Source organism: Falco naumanni, chromosome Z (assembly GCF_017639655.2).
Source record: "Falco naumanni isolate bFalNau1 chromosome Z, bFalNau1.pat, whole genome shotgun sequence".
Classification (NCBI taxonomy): Eukaryota; Metazoa; Chordata; class Aves; order Falconiformes; family Falconidae; genus Falco; species Falco naumanni.
The window spans coordinates 1,034,442-1,051,512 of NC_054080.1; the positions used below are offsets into that span (position 1 = coordinate 1,034,442).

The window sequence follows — 17,071 nt, forward strand, 5'->3', positions numbered from 1 at the left end:
TTCCATCATGTTGTTGAAAAGTTGTCCTCACCGTAGAAAGACTTCAGGATTTGAAGAGTTCTCTGCCAGCAAGTTTTGGTCGTTGACATCTTTGTTGCTGACATTTGAAAGCCCCTTCGTGATGATGGTGCAAGCTTCAGAAGCAGTGGAATGACTAAAACCGTGTAAGAACTATACGAATCCTCAAGGAATGTAGACTGTTGAAAAGGAAAGAAAGAAATCCTATTTGAAGTTCCTCAGCTTTCCTTTTCCAGTATTAGCTGCCTCTTCAGATACACCACTTTTTTTAAGGGTTTAGGCATCAGCTCAGTGACTTCGTTGAAGCCTTCTGTTGCCCTCGCCCCGTTCCAAAATCTTGTTGAGAACGGACGGATGAGAGAAAAAGAGGCGCACAAGCAAACTTTCGAGCAAAGCCACTGAAAAGGTGGAGCAAAGGTATCGTGCCATCGAGCTGCAGGTCTCCCGGCCCTGTGCTGGTGTGGGCCACCGGCCACCCAGGCAAGGGCAGGTCTCTCTCTTGCTCTTCTCACAGAGCCTGTGCCAGGGCCATGTCACCCTCAAAGCAAAGACTTTTTCCTCACATCCGGGTGAAACTCCCCGGGTTGCACTTTGTGCCCGTTGCCCCTTGTGCTGGGGGGAATGTCTCAGAGCTGTGCCAGCAGAGGTTCACACTTGACGTTAGGAAGCATTTCTCTGCCGAGAGGGTGGTCAAACACTGGAACAGGCTTCCCAGAGAGGTGGTCGATGCCCCAAGCCTGTCAGTGGCCAAGAGGCATTTGGACAGTGCCCTGAATAACACGCTTTAACTTTTGGTCAGCCCGGAAGGGGTCAGGCAGTTGGATGAGATGATCGTTTTCCCTCCCATCCAAAGGGAATATTCTGTTCTGCTCTGTGCTATTCTATCCTCTGCCAGGCCAGGCTAGGCGTGAGTTTGCATGGCTTGATGGCATTGGAGTTTCTACTGCTGTGCAACCCGGACTCAGAAAATCAGCTCAACCCACACCCAAGCCAACCCAAGCCAACCCAGCTGTCGTTGTACTTTCTCTCAGAGCTAGGATTCAGCCTGGAAGGCGGCACTTCCCTACCAAAGGCCTCCCGGTACCGTGACTGCGGCATCTGAGGAGAACGTGAGGGCACGGAATATACACAAGGAGGTGACATTTGAGCACGCGCCTGCTGTCCACACATCTGCATCTTCCCAAGTTTGTGCTCCTTATCTCTTCTCCTCTGGTGATATTTCTACATTTCTTCTCTCACTGCCCTGCCCTTTGTCCCTGCCTCCTCGACAGCTCTCCCAGTAGCGAGTTTGCCCTGGCCGACGCCAGACAGAAACCAGAGCAGAGCAGAAGTGTCGGTAGCGGGCAGAGGGAGGGACGGGGTGCAGGCGGAGGGCATTGCATGTGCAATGAGAGCAGCTTCCCCTCCTGCCCGCTCTGCCCTCGGCATCTGCTGTGCTGCAGCTGCGGCAGGATTGCCTGCAGGACGCGGTGCTGCCCACACAGCCCGGGGGCTCGGGGACCCATGGCCGTGCCCCCCCACAAGGCAGGTGCCACCCACGGTGGGGCACAGGAAGCGGGGACGGGAACCAGGAGAGAGAGAAAGAAGCACACAGGGCCTGTGTCAGGGAAAGAGGAATTTATATCCTTGCCCTTCAACATGGAGGAGCTGGAGCCAGGCTGGCGCCGTCGGCGGGGCCGCCTCTTGCAGGGCTGGGGAGGGTCCTGGGGGCCAGCGGCCCTCCTCTTTGCGGGGCGCCGGGCTCCCCTGGGCAAGTGGTCACTGTCCCGGGCGGGAGCCGAGGGGCTGCGGCGGCTGCCCTAGGAGGAGGGACCAGCCGCCCCCGCCGCCTGCCCCGGCTCCTCCCGCTCCGCGGGGATGTGCACAGATGGGTGGCGGCCAGCACGCCCGCGGAGGGGGGCCTCTGATGTGCCGGCTCCCTCCTCCCCGGGGGAGCTCTCAGGGCTGCTGGCGGAGTCAGGAGTCCACTCCCGGCATGTGCTGTAGCTGGACGTGGAGGAGCTGGATCTGGAGGAGCGGGATCTGGTGGAGCTGGAGCTGGCCACAGCGCTGTAGTCCTATTCCCCCACAGTATGGGACTGCAGCAGCCTCTGGGCCTCCTCGCTGCACCGCTCCACAATGACATTGACGATGCCGTCGACCACTTGTGCCGCATATTCCTGAAGGGAGTCCTGCAGCCACTGGACCATGAGCTCCCGATTCAGACCGCAGGCGCAGAGGCAGTGCAGGATGCTGCTCTCCGCACTCCTTGCCAGCCACCATTGGTCCCCACAGATTGCTGCCAGCACCTCGCGCAGCCAGGGCAGCACGGGATCCAGCAGGTGCTCTTGCCTTTGGAAGAGCGATGCCCAGACGCTGGGCAGGAGGCCACCCACGGCCTCTGTCCCTACAGCTCCCTGCTCAGCTGGGGACAGCATCTGCTGTGGAGAGAATGGAGGGGCCACCAAGGGGATGTAGGGCCTGCTTTCAGTCAGGTCAGGAGCTCCGCCTGCCTGGCTGCTGGCATCTGGCAACTCGTCAGTTTCTATCAAGGTATACAGTAGGAAGTCATTTTCTGCCCACACAGAAAACCTGATAGTCTCCATTGGTCCTCTGCAAAGGGGGCAGAAAGGACTATTCTGTCTCCAGCGAACGATGCAGCCCAGGCAGAACTGGTGGTTACAGGGTATAGCATAAGCAATACCGTCTTCAGCATTGTGGCAGAGGGGGCATGCCTGTTCTGTCTGCACAGACACATTTGCTGGCTGCGGCAGGTTGGGGAGACATGCGGATGACAAGCAGCTCCCCATCACTGGTGTCACACGCTGCAAAATGGAGAGAGACCACAGTCACCCGCTGCCCCAGGGAATGGAAGGGCGGAGGAAATGCCCAGGCCCCTCAAGGAGGACACCCTCTCGAACCCCCAGGCCCCATCGCCCGCCCGACGGCCACCCTGGGGGACGGTTCCCCGCACGGCTCACCTGCGCTGCTGCAAGCACACCCCGCGGTGCGCAGCTGCCTGATCCAGGTAGGGCCGGGGAAACACAGGCGATGGCTCGGGGATGGACACCGAGAGCTGCCGGCGGCAACCCCCGAAGCACCACCCAGCACCAGGAGAAGCCTCGCTCCACCCTCCAGACCTCACAGGCACGCTCGGCAGGAGGCCAGGCACGAGCCAGACTGGCCCAGGCTCTGCCGGCGCCCGAAGATAAGCGGTGAGGGATGTGAGGTCACAGCCCATCACTGGCTGATGTCAGAATCTCCGGCTAGATGATGTCACTGATGGCCATTTGCTCCTACAGTGCTTGTAAGGTAGCACTCTGGACGGCACTGACACTTTTTCAGACAAAAAATGAAATCATTCCCATATTCTTTGAACTTTGAAACTTGCCTCTTTTCTACATCTTGAATGTGCACAATGGCAAGCACAAGTTGTCTACAGAGGATATGGCAGAAACATGACAGCTGAGAAGCCATGAGTAATCTTTACTGCTGTTAAAGGAAAAATTCACACAGACGTGGGTATCACTAGTCTTGCTGTAATCATAGCTCAGAGCTGGGCCAACAGCTCAGTGACCGGCAGAGTCCAAAGGGATGTGGTACAGCTCATATCCACTTAGTAAATTGTTAGTCAATGTCCGAAGTTTTTAGAAATTTCCTTTGGTCTTTTCAGTTCTACAAATCCATCATCTGATCCTGCCCCACTTGATTTCTTCTGTTCTGGTTCCACTTTCTGCCTTGGTTTCAAGGCCTTCTTTGGATCGTTATCTTCTTTCCACTTGCTTTAACTTGCACAATTCTTCTAGCACACTTATTCTTTGAACAAGCAATTTCCCTTCATATATACTATTTTTTTCTAAAAAAAACCCTGCATTTCTGAGGGCAGCTGTGTATACAAATTGGTCATTTGTTGTTTTTCTGTTCTCCTACTGATTAGCTTGACGGGATTTTAAACCAGCCTTGGATTAGGGCTATACAGGGGACATAACCCAGTTCTGCCAGTTGGCAGCTTCAGCAATTTAAATTTCTTCATTTAAAGAACATCTTCTTTAATAACTGCCTGAGAAGCCATGTTAGGAAGCTCAAAAGCAAAGGCACAGTTTGCATGGAATATGCCCTGGATACAGTAGAAGCGCAAATGTCACTCTCAGAGGTTTAGGAAGAGATGTTCGCTACAGGAAGCTGACACCCAAAAAGGTTTTCTCTGAGTGTCTTTTCCTGGTCAGCATGCATAGCTTCAGTTCCATGGCAGTATGACAGAACATGCTTTTTGCCTTGAATTCATCGATTTGCTAATAAACTGAGACACATTGTTAGTAACACTTGAGATGACAGTTAAAGCAGTATCATTTCCTGATGAACCTGCAAAAATTACACTCTCCGACCGATAGACCAGGGCTTCAGGGCAAGCTCTGACAGACAGCGTGGAAGTTTCATAGCTGTATGTAAACGGCTTCAGCACAAACTGTAGGATAATATTTTTTATTAAAAAGATTGATTTGAAAAGGATTATTGGAACTGCAAAGTTATGCCAAGCTTTGTAAAACAGTTAATGCCCGGCTTTAACATCCCATTTTCTGCATTTGCGTATGCCACATGTGTCACACCAGCCACCTCCAGTTAGCACAGGGAGAGATACCGCTGCTCCTTTTTGGGATATCATAACCAGCGCTGACACCTGCGATACCAGAAACCTTGCCGGGTACCACATTACAGAAATCTGAAAATCTTCACCACACAGCTACGTTTTGGCTTACCATTTTCCCCAAACCTGGAATTAATCTCTTCCAAAATTTGCTTTGCTTTCCTGCATTTTCTGCACTCATCACAATTTGCTCCTTTCCCAGACCAGACAAAATACCATTTGGATAACAAATTTCCCCAAATGGTGCCAGAGCTCCGGCACACCATGTGCCCCCCACCCCCTTCCTCCCCCCTCACTGCCCTCTGATCCACTCACACTGTTCTTGCGCCTCTGATACACGGTACTTGCTTATCATGTCAGCCTCCTACGGTCAATTCACTTTCCCACACAGATCAAAATCAATCGCATAGAACAATTAGGTTAAGGACAGCATGAGTGTATGAATGTAGAGTCATGTTCCACAAAACCTGTGAATTGATATGCCAGCATATGTCACAACCTCCCTTTACACTTTTCATGGCATCATAGAACAGTTTGGGTTGGAAGGGGCTGTAAAGACCACCAAGTTCCATCCCCCTGCCAGGGGCAGGGACCTGTCCCCCCAGCCCAGGCTGCCCCCAGCCCCATCCAGCCTGGCCTTGAGCCCCCCCCAGGGACGGGGCACCCACAGCTGCTCTGGGCAGCCTGTGCCAGTGCCTCGCCACCCCTGCGCTGAAGCACTACACCCTTTTTTTCTTCTCTATTTGGTCATTCACAGTATTTTCCTCCAGCCATTCTTTCCTTTAGCTTCCCATTTCTTTGCTCTTAGAAACACACTTTTTGCAGCATAACCAGAGCTAGTATGGTTATGCTGCAAAGGCCTACAAAGCTGACGAGGGGCCAGAGCATCTCCCAGATGAGGACAGGCTGAGAAAGCTGGGTCTGTTTCGCCTGGAGAAGACTGAGAGGGGATCTCACCAATGTCAATGAATATCTTAAGGGTGAGTGTCAAGAGGACAGGGCCAGGCTCTTTTCAGTGGTGCCCAATGACAGGACAAGGGGCAATGGGCACAAACTGAAACCCAGGCAGTTCCACCTGAATATGAGGAAGAATGTCTTTACTTTGAGGGTGACAGAACACTGGAACAGGCTGCCCAGAGAGGCTGCGTTGTCTCCTTCTCTGGAAGCACCTTGCTCTCCACCTGTGTAACAGCAGAAGGGAAAGAGCTATTGAAGCCTCCGTGAACATTCAGCCTCAGGAAGCAAACAGGTGTCCCTGTTTGTGTGTGAAATTCTCACCTCCTTAGATCCCACAGAGTTGGAAAGTACTGTCACTCAAAAGTGAGTGGCAGACAGTTAGTGTCCTGCTGCCTCTCTTTCCATCTTTTCTTCTGGTGACTTCCCTCCCCAGGTGGCCATCTGTGTGCCCACCTTAGCAAGCATAAAGAGTCTTTATGTCTAGGTGAAGTTTCTTTTCCACCTGCAGTCTGCTGTGCAGACCTCTGTGAGAACCTGATCAGCTTCCAATAACCAAGATATGAATAAAATCAAAGCCATATTACATGGAACGACTTAGTAAAATAACTTGATGCTGTCTGAAATGCTCCTAACTTTCTGTTAGAAACATACATCTTAGTAGTTTACAATAGGCTAAATATGGGCTGGGGGCAAGTCTCAGTTTCAGAGATCTGAGGAGACTTGTTTTCTACAGGAAGCTGACACCCAAAATGGTTTTGTCTGAGTTTCTTTTCCTAGTCATCATCCTGTATTTTTTCATTCCATTCTATTTCCAAATTACCATTTTGGGATGAAACATGGGGGAAAGGGAGACCACGACTGATGGGATACATATAGCAAGCTGAGAGATTGAGGAGGCCAGTCTTTCTTGATGAGACAGTGTATTCAAGCACACAGAAAAGTTTGTGGATGATGGGAACAGATGGCAGGTTCGCTCTTCAAAACACCAATAATTTAAAAATTTCAAGTAAGCCGCAGGCATGCATCACTTTGTCTCTAATCCAGTATGATCCTCCCTCAAACAGTTCTTTAAAACACCATTCAGTGAAGACTTATTTTGAAAGGAGTGGAAAACCTGCCCTTCCTTTCTTTGGGAGCAGGACTATCCATGGTCACCTGTGATGCTTAAGATTTCTGAACAGCACTACAATATTTTTAAACAGAATTTCTATTAACAAGGACAATATTTTGCTGCCAGCAATTTGGATTTATTCTTATAAAAGAAAACTCTGCACATCTGCTTCTAATTCTTCTCTTCAACCACAGCTGACACACATCAGTGTAGTTTCGTTCTGATGTTAGCACTTACATTTAACTCTTCCAGAAAAGCAATTTGCTGTCATCTAGGATGTATTTCTTTTGGTAGGCCTTACACAAAACATCAGGAATACATTCAAATAAAATTCAAACAGGAAATTATATTCCTGCTAGTACTACTGAGGCAGACGAACAGCTCACATAATAACACAGAATATCTGAATTCGAAAAAGTTTCACTTTCTGCCAAGCTTCTGCACAACACTCAGTAGCAAGGATCCCACTTGTAAGACCAGATAAGGTAACAGTTCACAAAACAGAAGACAGCTTGATACTGAAGGTTGTCTAGTAGCTGGGCCAAGTATTGAAAAGGTCTCAAAGGGGACAAGAATTGAAGCCATTGTTGTTTTCTTCTATGTAGATAACTCCCACTGAGTGTTGATAGAGAAAGTGAAGTGCTGAGCTCCAAGACAGCTGCAGGCAGATTTCATAAGGATTTGGAATTGCCCTACAAATGGTCTGACGAATGGTGAATAAAATTGAAGGCTGACAAATGGACAGTAATATGCAGCGGGTTTAAAAATACCCCAAATGTGCAGGGATACACATGAATGAACCAGGATTCATTTTTGAGGCCATCCTGGAGAATGAGGAAATAAAAGTTGACTTCTTGTTACCAAGCAAGCCATATATTATAAACCTACATAACCAAGCTGGTGTGAGGTGTTTAATAGCTCAAATGAAGCTGTCTAGAACACCAGTGCACATGGCTTCATTGCAACACCTTATAATAAGCAAAGCTTTCACAGGCCTAGGATATTTCCTTTAAGCCTACTTATCCCAGCCCAGGTGCTGTTTTCCCATCACTGAAGAGTTTTACTTAGAAATCGGAAATCAAAGCAAAAGTTTCTGGTTTCATTGAAAAAGCACACTGTGCTTTTTTATAAGCTGACTTCCCTGTGTAACATTTCTGCGCTAAAGCTCTGATTTAATGAGAACTCCAGATTTACACAACACTGTTAGAGGAAGCATTTTATCTTCTATTAGTTAAATCAGACCTTTGCTACTTTCATCTTCTTCTAAAAGCAGATTTAAAAGAACTTTCTTCTAGTTTATTAAATAAGAATAGTGTTTAAGAAAGAAAATTTGTCTCTTCACAACCAAAATCTTCTGTGTTTGTGTTCCTTTGAGAAGTTAAGCAACCTTCCCTACACATCCAGACAGGGTCACACCTTCCTACATGTCAACAAGTCAACTTTGCGACGAAAGATGTACAAGATCCAGTTAGGTCTTCTGGGGGAGTACCTGGAATCAATCTGGGGAAGTGTTCACATCTAGAGATAGTGAGATGATGTCAGCATTTTCTGCACCTTTTCCCTACCCATTGGTCATCTGTGACCACTACGAAGGCTGCAAACAATCAACAGAAGTTTTTGAAGGGCATGTTTAAGTAGATGGCCCCATCAGGGGAGCTATGTGAACAGCTCTTTTCTGTAGCTCCTTATGAGAATTCTAAACTTTTTTGTTCTCTTGCTGGCAGCTTTATAGCAGTTCCCTTTTTTTCTCCAAGCATCACAACCTGAAACAGATATGAAGCTTTAACAGCTATAGACTCCCATGAGCAAGGTCTACAAGGAGAGACTACATTAGTAGGACACCACGGATACTGCAAAAAGAAACCAAGTGCTCATAGTGGGTGACTCCTTGTTAAGGGGCACTGAGATGCCCATCAGCCAGCCTGACAGGGAGGTGGACAACAGGTATGCAGTCTTCCAGGAGCTAAGGTCTGAGCTGTTGCTGAGAGGGTGCCACAATTTGTCAAGAGCACAGATCACTATCTGCTGCTACTATTTCACATGGACACAAATGATACCTCAAGCCAGAATCTGAGCAGAGTCAAGGAAGACTTTAAAGCCCTGGGAGTGTAAGTGGAAAAATGATAAAATGATTAATTCATAGAATCACAGGACAGTGTGGGTTGGAAGGGACCTCAAAGATCATCTAGTTCCAACCCCCCTGCCATGGGCAGGGACCCCTCCCCCCAGCCCAGGCTGCCCCCAGCCCCGTCCAGCCCAGCCTTGGGGCACGCACAGCTGCTCCGGGCAGCCTGGGCCAGTGCCTCGCCACCCTCGCTGTAAAGAAGCACTCATCATCAGTCAATTTTTGTTCGTTTGCTATCCATGTCAGAATAAATAGCATTAGACTCACAGTGAAAGTTGGAACTTTACTCCTAAAACATCACAGCTCAGCATTTAGCTGCAACTGCTTACACATGTCAGTTTACGCACACCTTAGCCCAGCATTGGTTTCATCCGCCAGCATCAGCTCTTCTGAGCAAAGGTGTCTCCTGAGCACTCACATGGCTTGGTGGCTACAGGACAATGCTGCAGCATTTCTTATTTCATCAGCTAGGGAAACTTCTCTCCCTTACAGGGAGTTACAGATGCTGTGTAATACAATTGCTTGGGTCTGCCTAGTAAAATATCAGGACTCCCTATGGTTTTCTTTCCTGATGTTTCTTCTACAGATCAATGCGAGAGGTAAAGTATCCAGCCATTTCAGGCCAGTCTCTGGGCAAATATTTGCCAAGTTTGTTTTTAAATTGGACTTTGTCCTTCCTACAGCCCCACTGGCATTTGGGTTGTGTTTGTAGGCTGCAAAAATTTTGCTCATTACTCGTCCCATAGAATGGGTCCTCTTATTGTTATTTAGTGTTAGGGAGCAACAAACAGAAGTATCAGTTCTCTCAGCATGTTTACAAGGATGGCCCTTTACCAATCCTGATAACGTATCTAAGATGGCAGGGACACACTGAAAATTGCAGCACTGAGGCAACTTGAATAAAGTCAATTTGAAAATTTACAAAGTCTCCACCATTGAGGGTTTGCAGCTACACCCACCTTCTCCTGCTGTCCTGTATTACATGCTGAACAAACTGGGCAGCTGCCACAATACTGCTGAGATGTAGCTGAGAAATGTAGAGCAAACCAATCTTGTGGGGCAACTGAATGGGCCAGAGGAGCCAGGGCAGGTAACAGGACTCGAGGCACTACTAGGCTGCTGCTGTGGGAGCAGCAAGGGGAGTTGGAGCGTAGCTGGCATTCCTCTTCCAGCGTGAAACGTTGCAGAGCTGCCAGCTCTTCAAGGGAGAAAAAATGGGAAAGGGGTGTACAGAAGATGAAAGATACACAAGCCACAACCTTTGCCACTGCATTGGCTAAGGCATTTCCTTGCAAGACATTATCTTGAAGAGAGAGGTGGTCCTGGCATTTGACAATAGCAGAAGAGCCATGAATTCGTCCTGTCATGGTGCAGGCACATCCAGGGTGTAACACACAGTATAGCCTAATTTACATCAGGGGTCTCTTCCTAGAATGTTTCAGGGACAGTAGGACTTAAAAGGAAAGCATGGTAGTCAGGAATGGGGTTGATGGTGACAGCCATAGGGGGTGTCACCAGAGGAAAATACATGTTGTCCTGAAATACCAGCAGCATTTACTGCCTCTGGAGACAAGGGAACTGAAGGAAAACCAGAAGCATATGATGTTTATTGAAAAGTATCAACTGGTCAAGAAAGGATCTTGCCATTAATAGATAAACGAAAACAGTTTGGTCTAAAAAAGTGAAGGAGCAATGATGTCTATGTCATTTGGGTTTTGTCTTACATTTCTGACACTCAGAAATGACACTCAGAAATGTGGCATGAAGGAAGTCAGGTAGAAAGTTAGGCTTACTGCATCCTGCCAGACAGGAGAGCTATGGTCAGGTCAGACACTCTGACTTCCAGTGTCCTTGTCTGCAATAACGGTATGAACTGTCAGGAGCATTTCGGTTATTTCCTGGAGCAAAGCATTGGGTTGGCAGTGCAGAGTTCAGTTTTGCCCTCCTGTCTTTCTCCTCTCCTGACGTACACTGCCATGATGAACTATGGTAATTAATTCAGCAGGTGGCTTAGTCTGCCGTGTGATGGCTGCAGACCATAATTGCTCTTGAGTTTGTGTTCGCAAGCCCTGAGCAAATGCAGCTGCCGCAGCCTCTGTGCTACTTCCATACTACTGAAGGGCCAGCTGGGACCTGGATCCTCACTCAGCTTTTAGCCTGACTTCACCCATTTAAGGCAACAGTTCTGCTGGTATCAGTAGCACTTTTCTGATGATTTATGAAAATTTCGAACATTTCACAAATGTTGGGATTTTCTCATAGGAGTGCCAAGTTTCAAAACTGCACGTCAACAGAAGTCAGAGTGAGAAGTATGAAAAAAAATTTATCCCGACTCAGAACTTGGGCTATCTTGACAGGATCTTGCTCTTGTGCAGATTCGCAGGACTGGGTTGACTGCACAGGTATGTGACACAGCCCTGGTGCTACAGCTGCCTTTCCTCTTGGGAGTGTTTGTGTACCTATAGCTCATGGGGTTCAAAGACAGGGGGTGCACAAGACTACCCATCAGCGTGTGGGAAGAAAACTCTAGAACTTCAGGAGTGCATGTATGTAATTTGTAAATAAACAAATATACATGGGGGGTGGGGGTGGGTGCGTGCACTTAGAAACGTTTTACTGACTAGGGTGCATGATCAAAGTAGTCTGGAGGCCACTGCTACGGTCATCCACCTAGGAGTATCTTTGCCTATAGTTGTCCATGGAAGCATCCCTTGAGTAGTGAAACTCAGGAAAACCAGGCTAACTCACTGATTCCTAATGGTGATTCCAGTTGAGCAAGTATGTGGGTGTTTCAAAGACTGCTCCTATTTACCACTTTTGCTTTTCATGTCATTTATGCTGTGAAAGGATATAATGGATATAAAATGTGCCCACACTATTTCTGCATCCAGAAGAATCTCTTCTCCAGCTTGCCTGCGTCTGAGGATGTGCTTACTAGGATTTTCTCTTTCCCTGGTCAATATTGTTTCATGTACATTTCAACACTGGCATCTGAACTAAGCCCTGCATCTAATTATAAGCAGTATTAGTCAACAGTTATCAAAAATAAGTGATCCTATCTGAGATTTTGCCCTGAATTTAAAGGCAAACTCCAGCTTGCACATAACATCACTGCAGCCAGTTATCCCTTGGCCAATGTAAAGCCGATTGCATGGCAAGTGTGACTGAGTATAAAAGCAGCAGAGAGGAAAGGCAAAGGCACGAGAAATTGATCTGCCAGAGATACTTGCATTGCTGTTTTCAGTGATACACGTTTTCATTTCAGAGTTCTAGGAATGTGAAACATCACCTTTTATGCACAATGAATAAATACCAAAAATCTATTGCAGATTTTTTTTTTCCTTTGCTGAATCAAAAAGAGGTGTAACACATTAGAAAACCATAGCAGTTTTGTCCTTCTGCAAGTCTTGATCGGGATAAGAAGATAATACTGCATTTGGCTCCCGTTTCTCTTTTAGCTCTCAGTTTTCACAGGTCTATAATTTTGTGGACAAAACGAACCCTTGCCCGCCCCAGGAGGAGCCAGCTGTCCGAGCGGAAGCTGAGTTACACAGCTGGGAGCCAACTCCAGCCCAGCGCCAGCGCTGGCAGAAGCCACCCTCTGAAGATTAACCTGAAATGCAGGCAAACAGCCATCCCCAAAACACAGGCAATTCCAAAGTGCCCAAAGCTGCCGCGGGCACCGGTTGTCCCCAGCCAGAGGCCAAGCACGGACTGTGCTCTGTGGTGCAGCCGTGTCCCCAGGTCCCCGCGGCACTCCACAGCTTCCGGGGGATGGAGGAGACCTCGGGGGATGGAGACACACGTCCAGAAGTGCTGGACTCCCCATCACATCCAGGACTTTGGCAGCTGTGGGGAAGGTGGTAGCAATGTATGTGTATTGGATTTGTCATCATGCCCCACGTATCGGTCTGGCATCCATGGCCTTTGTACCTGTGTGTTTGTTTGGAAACTGCTATTCATTTCACTTAGTTTCTTTTCACACAGACAGTGATTTGGTTAGATACCCCGTTGAATTAATCATAGTTTAGACATCGTTGCCAGAATGCAAATGTATACACACATTTATACTCTGTAAAAAGAAAAGAACACTATATTTCACTGTTTTGGCCTTTCTAACACATTAACAAACAGTTTGGGGAAGAAACAAAATTTTTACCTGAAAATGGGAGAGAGACTGCATATATTCTGCTGCTTTCCCTTGTTGTTGGTGAAAAGGGGACAGTGGTCTTCCTCTGCCCTTAAATGTAAGATTAATTTCTTTTGAGCCATAAGACTACAAGACTTTTGTGTTCAGGATTACCCGATCCTTCTGGTGCAGAATCCGTATCAATGACAGGGTCAAATAACATTAAAGCGATCTGTTGAACAATTTTTTTCAGAAGAGCTCATCGCTGGTCCAGTTTTTGTTGGTTTGGTTTTGATGTCAGAGTGAGGAGATTTAGGCCCACTAAATATAGGTGGAGTTGGAACTTTTCCCCTAAAACATCCCAGCTCAGCAGTTAGCTGCAAGTGTTTAAGCACATGAGCTTATGCACATTTGCCACTGTTCTGTTGTTACTTTCCTGCAGGAAAGAAAGTCTCATCAGGAGCAGAAGAAATACCTGATCTTTCAAATATAATGGAGCTGCACCTCCTTAGGAGTGTCTATATGGAAAATGCTCCTGCTTTGGGAACAAGTATCAGTGAGTCGGGACAATGAGAACAAATTTATGCCTAATCTTGCTGCGTAAAGCATGCAAAACTGTTGAAGCAGCTTTTTAATGAATCTGGCACTCCTAATGCAGTGTTTAATGCATTGCTCTCATGTTCATTAGCTCTGACTCCAAAGAAGCCTCTGCCATTTATAACAAAACCAGTTCTGATCACATTTGCTGTAGTGGAAGAGCTGCTCATTTCAGCGCCAATGGGAGTGGGTCCAGTTTCAAGAAACCTATGTCCAGGGGATGAATTAAAGCAATATGGAGCTGTGCTGAGAGCTTGCCAAAATGCTTTGGCAGGTGTTACACTGATAGCAGAAAAAAGTTGATGGGAATATAAATAAATAAGCATGCATAAAAATGTACATGAAGAAATACATGTATATAAGCACATAAAATGCCAGCTCATTTGCTCAGGTGTATTTCCTTATCTAAGGTCCTCTGTACATAATACTATCCACCACCCCTGGGTAGCACGGAAATTGTCATGTAATAGCGGATGATGATTTTTCCTGAGCTGTACATGTGTTTGTCACAGTTGCTCTGATTGTAGCAGTGGACTGTATCTAATTTTGTCTTTAAGCTCAGCAGCTGTCTCTTGCTCGTTGTAAAAGGGGATAGAAAGTACCTGAGCTTGCCAACAGCATTGGATGCAGCCAGCATACACACCGTAGCAAACAGTCCGTAGCAGAAGCGCGGGGGCCGATGGGCTGTAACTCTGCACCAAGGCTGCCACGTTCGGTGCCTGCTCCTGGGTAGCTGCTGCCAGGACACGGAGGTCAAAGCCGAGTCCTAGATCTCCTCACATCAGACGCTCTGCACACCCATATTCGTACCTAGTGCTTGCTCCAAATGCAAAAAAAGGAGAGGGGCTAAAACATCAACAAAAAACCCAAGCTGAATGGTTTGCCTAATTGGCATGATTTTAATTTCAATGTTCTCAAAGGGAGTAATAGAACAGAAATCAATTTCCCCTATCAGGTAACTTCTCAACACAACTCTTGAAAACTTTGCTGAAGTACTACACTTTATTTTTCTTTGTTTGCTTTAAGTTTTTTAGCCATTTTTCTAGTATCCTGATACGGCCAATGGTTTCATGAGGAAACGAGGAACAGATGGTGAAAAGAACAGCCTTACCCAGCTAAAAAAAAAAACTGCAAAAAGAAGCCTTCAGGTGAGGAAGTTCTGGCTGCAAGAAGAGATAAGCAGATGGCGTTGAAAGCCACAGACAGTGGCAGAAAATTAGTTGAAAGCAGGACAAAGCTAACTGCAGTAGTGGGAGATTGCAACCTTCAAGGGCAAAACACCACTTGGGGAGCATGCCTAGTTAGTAAAAGGCTTCAGTAGTGCTGTCTGAGGATGTGTACTAATTTGCATTAGAAGTGAGAGACTTGTAACCTGTCCTGTGTGAGTAATAATGCATATGCGATATACTATGAATATGCAGTATTTGATTGTATGTAATGTATACCCTCAAATAGCTCTGTGTGCATGTTAGGAGAAACCCCCCACTCAGCCAGTGCTGCAATAAACCAACACTGGTTTTCTAAACTATCATTTCATTTGTAGAGTTTTCTTGGTTACAATTTTTGGTAATACTACAATTTATAATTAACCAGATGACTACTGAATACTGCCCTAGTAAGGGCAAGGCCAACAGTAACACAACATAGTTGACGTGAAAATAACTCTGTTATTACTATTATTACCCAGTACTACTGTAAGGAAAGCTGAAAAGATATAAAGAAGCTTGGAGCTTTGTTTGCGAAGTAAAAACTAGTATTTCGTGCCTTGTCACCTGCAGTAGAAGCACCCCACACACTCCTCGACAGCGCCCTGGAGCGGGGCAAACGCATTACAAGGCATCAACACCCAAAAACATTCTGACTTTGCTGTAAAGAATATAGCTGTAATGAAATTTAAGAATTAGGAGAGAAATTTCCCCCTTCAAAATTACAGTAGCTATAGATGGAAAGACTACACCTGTCCCTTGAGAAAGGACAAATACTGACATTTTAACAGCAGCAAAAATTCCAAGGTTGTGGTGGATAAACATGTATTTTCTTCTACTAAACTCTGGCTGCAAGCAATACAGAAATGCAAATATATACTACCTATTCAAAGTTGGTTGGTTTGATTTTTTTTTCCCCTCTCCTTATTCCTGTGGTATCACTAACCACAGAAACATATTAGATGGATTTGCAGAGACCAATCCCAGTTACAGAGAAACACTGAACACCATTCAATAGACAACTACCACACACTTCACATGTGTCAGTTACCAAACACAGATTATTCTTTCCCACAGCACAGCTGCAATTCAAGAGGAAGTGCACACCACAGCATTAGGTTCCTACAGAATACAAAGGATGAGAAGGACTTATGCTTGACTGTTGCATTTTCCTCTCCATGAGTTACGAAAATATTATTCAAAAGGGAATCCAAAATAAACTGTTGTTGTACAACATACATTCAACTTACAAACAAAAATCTGTGACAGAGTACAAAACAGTGTTAAAACATTAACAGTAGGAGTTTTATTTACAGTTATGTGATATCAAACCTTTTACATGTACATTTTAGTCTCCTCTTTCAGAAGGGCCAAGCTTCCAAACAGCAACTTTTTTTGAAGTTATGAATTTTAACAAAACCTTCAAATGCTGATAACTTACCAAATGTGTACACAGAAATTACACTTTACAACTGCAAAGCAAATTAAAATATGTAAAAAGTAAAAATAACTTAAGTGACCCTACTTATCTACAATCTCTTTCAAACTCATTTCAGCCATCATCTATTATTCTCTTTGTATCAATATATTTAATGGCTCAGGAGAGGCAGGAAATAGCTTGTAGTTTAGTATTCAGCTCAGGCCTGATCCTGCAAAGAGGAAGCTGAGGAGATTTGCCTCGGTGCTGACACAGCATGTTTAGACTTGGCCGCGTAGCCCACCTAACTAGCTAAAGAGAGAGGTACTTTTGTGCAGACCATACTCACTTTAGCAATGACCTCCGCAGCATATTCATCTATCAAGGCAAGTCACTGTTGCTATTTTGTTGTACTCAGTCACTATCATATTCCTCTATTTTTAATTCATCTTCCTCCACGATATCTTGAGCTGCAACAGGCTGAGGCTGACTGCAAGGTAATTCACTTCCACTGCACTGGCTAGAAGAAAGAAGGAATCCATCTGATTGATTCTCATCCATCGCATTTTCCTCCATCTGTGCAGCTGTCTCCATAGCATGTGCATCAGCACGGTCCCCCTCAGAGCCAGCAAGTAAGTCTGGTATCCCAGGATCTTTATCAGTAAGTCTTTCAAGCTTTAACCTGTAAAATTATCATTGCAACAGTAAGTTACGTGGAAAAGCATCTGCTCTGTCACACAAAAGCTGCAACAGAGAAGATTGCCCGTGTACCACACAGGTCACTCTTCTCCACTGGTGCTTAATAGCTTTCACATCTTTTCGGCAGCGTTAACACCCTCCACCGATCACAGTTCATTCAAGCTATGCACGTTCCGTGCTTACATCGCT

At 46.3% G+C, this 17,071-nt stretch overlaps 2 protein-coding genes across 9 annotated transcripts in view; both read right to left on the reverse strand.

Moving 5' to 3' along the window:
* RAD17 (RAD17 checkpoint clamp loader component) overlaps positions 1-17,071 on the reverse strand; it is a 39,688-nt gene that overhangs the window by 5,658 nt on the left and 16,959 nt on the right. For 3 of the 5 annotated variants that reach the window (XM_040578973.1, XM_040578975.1, XM_040578976.1), the window contains one exon: positions 16,050-16,865. In XM_040578973.1, the coding sequence (XP_040434907.1) occupies positions 16,598-16,865 (268 nt within the window). In that variant the 3' untranslated portion in view covers positions 16,050-16,597. Of the gene's footprint in view, positions 1-15,915; positions 16,027-16,049; positions 16,866-17,071 lie in introns of those variants that run through there. The other 2 variants (XR_005825502.1, XM_040578974.1) reach the window with 2 other exon arrangements.
* On the reverse strand, positions 1,660-14,630 carry LOC121080809. 4 transcript variants are annotated; one of them, XM_040578982.1, is made up of 3 exons: positions 14,205-14,630; positions 5,718-5,823; positions 1,660-2,822 (listed from the first exon to the last, which is right to left on the reverse strand). In XM_040578982.1, exon 3 carries the CDS (start codon positions 2,805-2,807, stop codon positions 2,076-2,078), a length of 732 nt encoding a protein of 243 aa, XP_040434916.1. In that variant the 5' UTR covers positions 2,808-2,822; positions 5,718-5,823; positions 14,205-14,630; the 3' UTR covers positions 1,660-2,075. The 4 variants fall into 4 exon arrangements, with proteins under 4 accessions (XP_040434916.1, XP_040434913.1, XP_040434914.1 ...); XM_040578979.1 differs by lacking the exon at positions 14,205-14,630 and adding an exon at positions 9,795-11,428 and having other exon boundaries at positions 5,718-7,534; XM_040578980.1 differs by lacking the exon at positions 5,718-5,823 and having other exon boundaries at positions 14,164-14,630.

Bases quoted from the DNA above. Each gene is read 5' to 3' on its own strand.
- LOC121080809 (XM_040578979.1), bottom strand. From the start codon at position 5,870: ATGTTCACGGAGGCTTCAATAGCTCTTTCCCTTCTGCTGTTACACAGG. The intron at 2,823-5,717 runs GTGGAACTGCCT...TCCATTTTGCAG, and splicing joins ACATTCTTCCTCATATTCAG to CGTGTGACACCAGTGATGGG.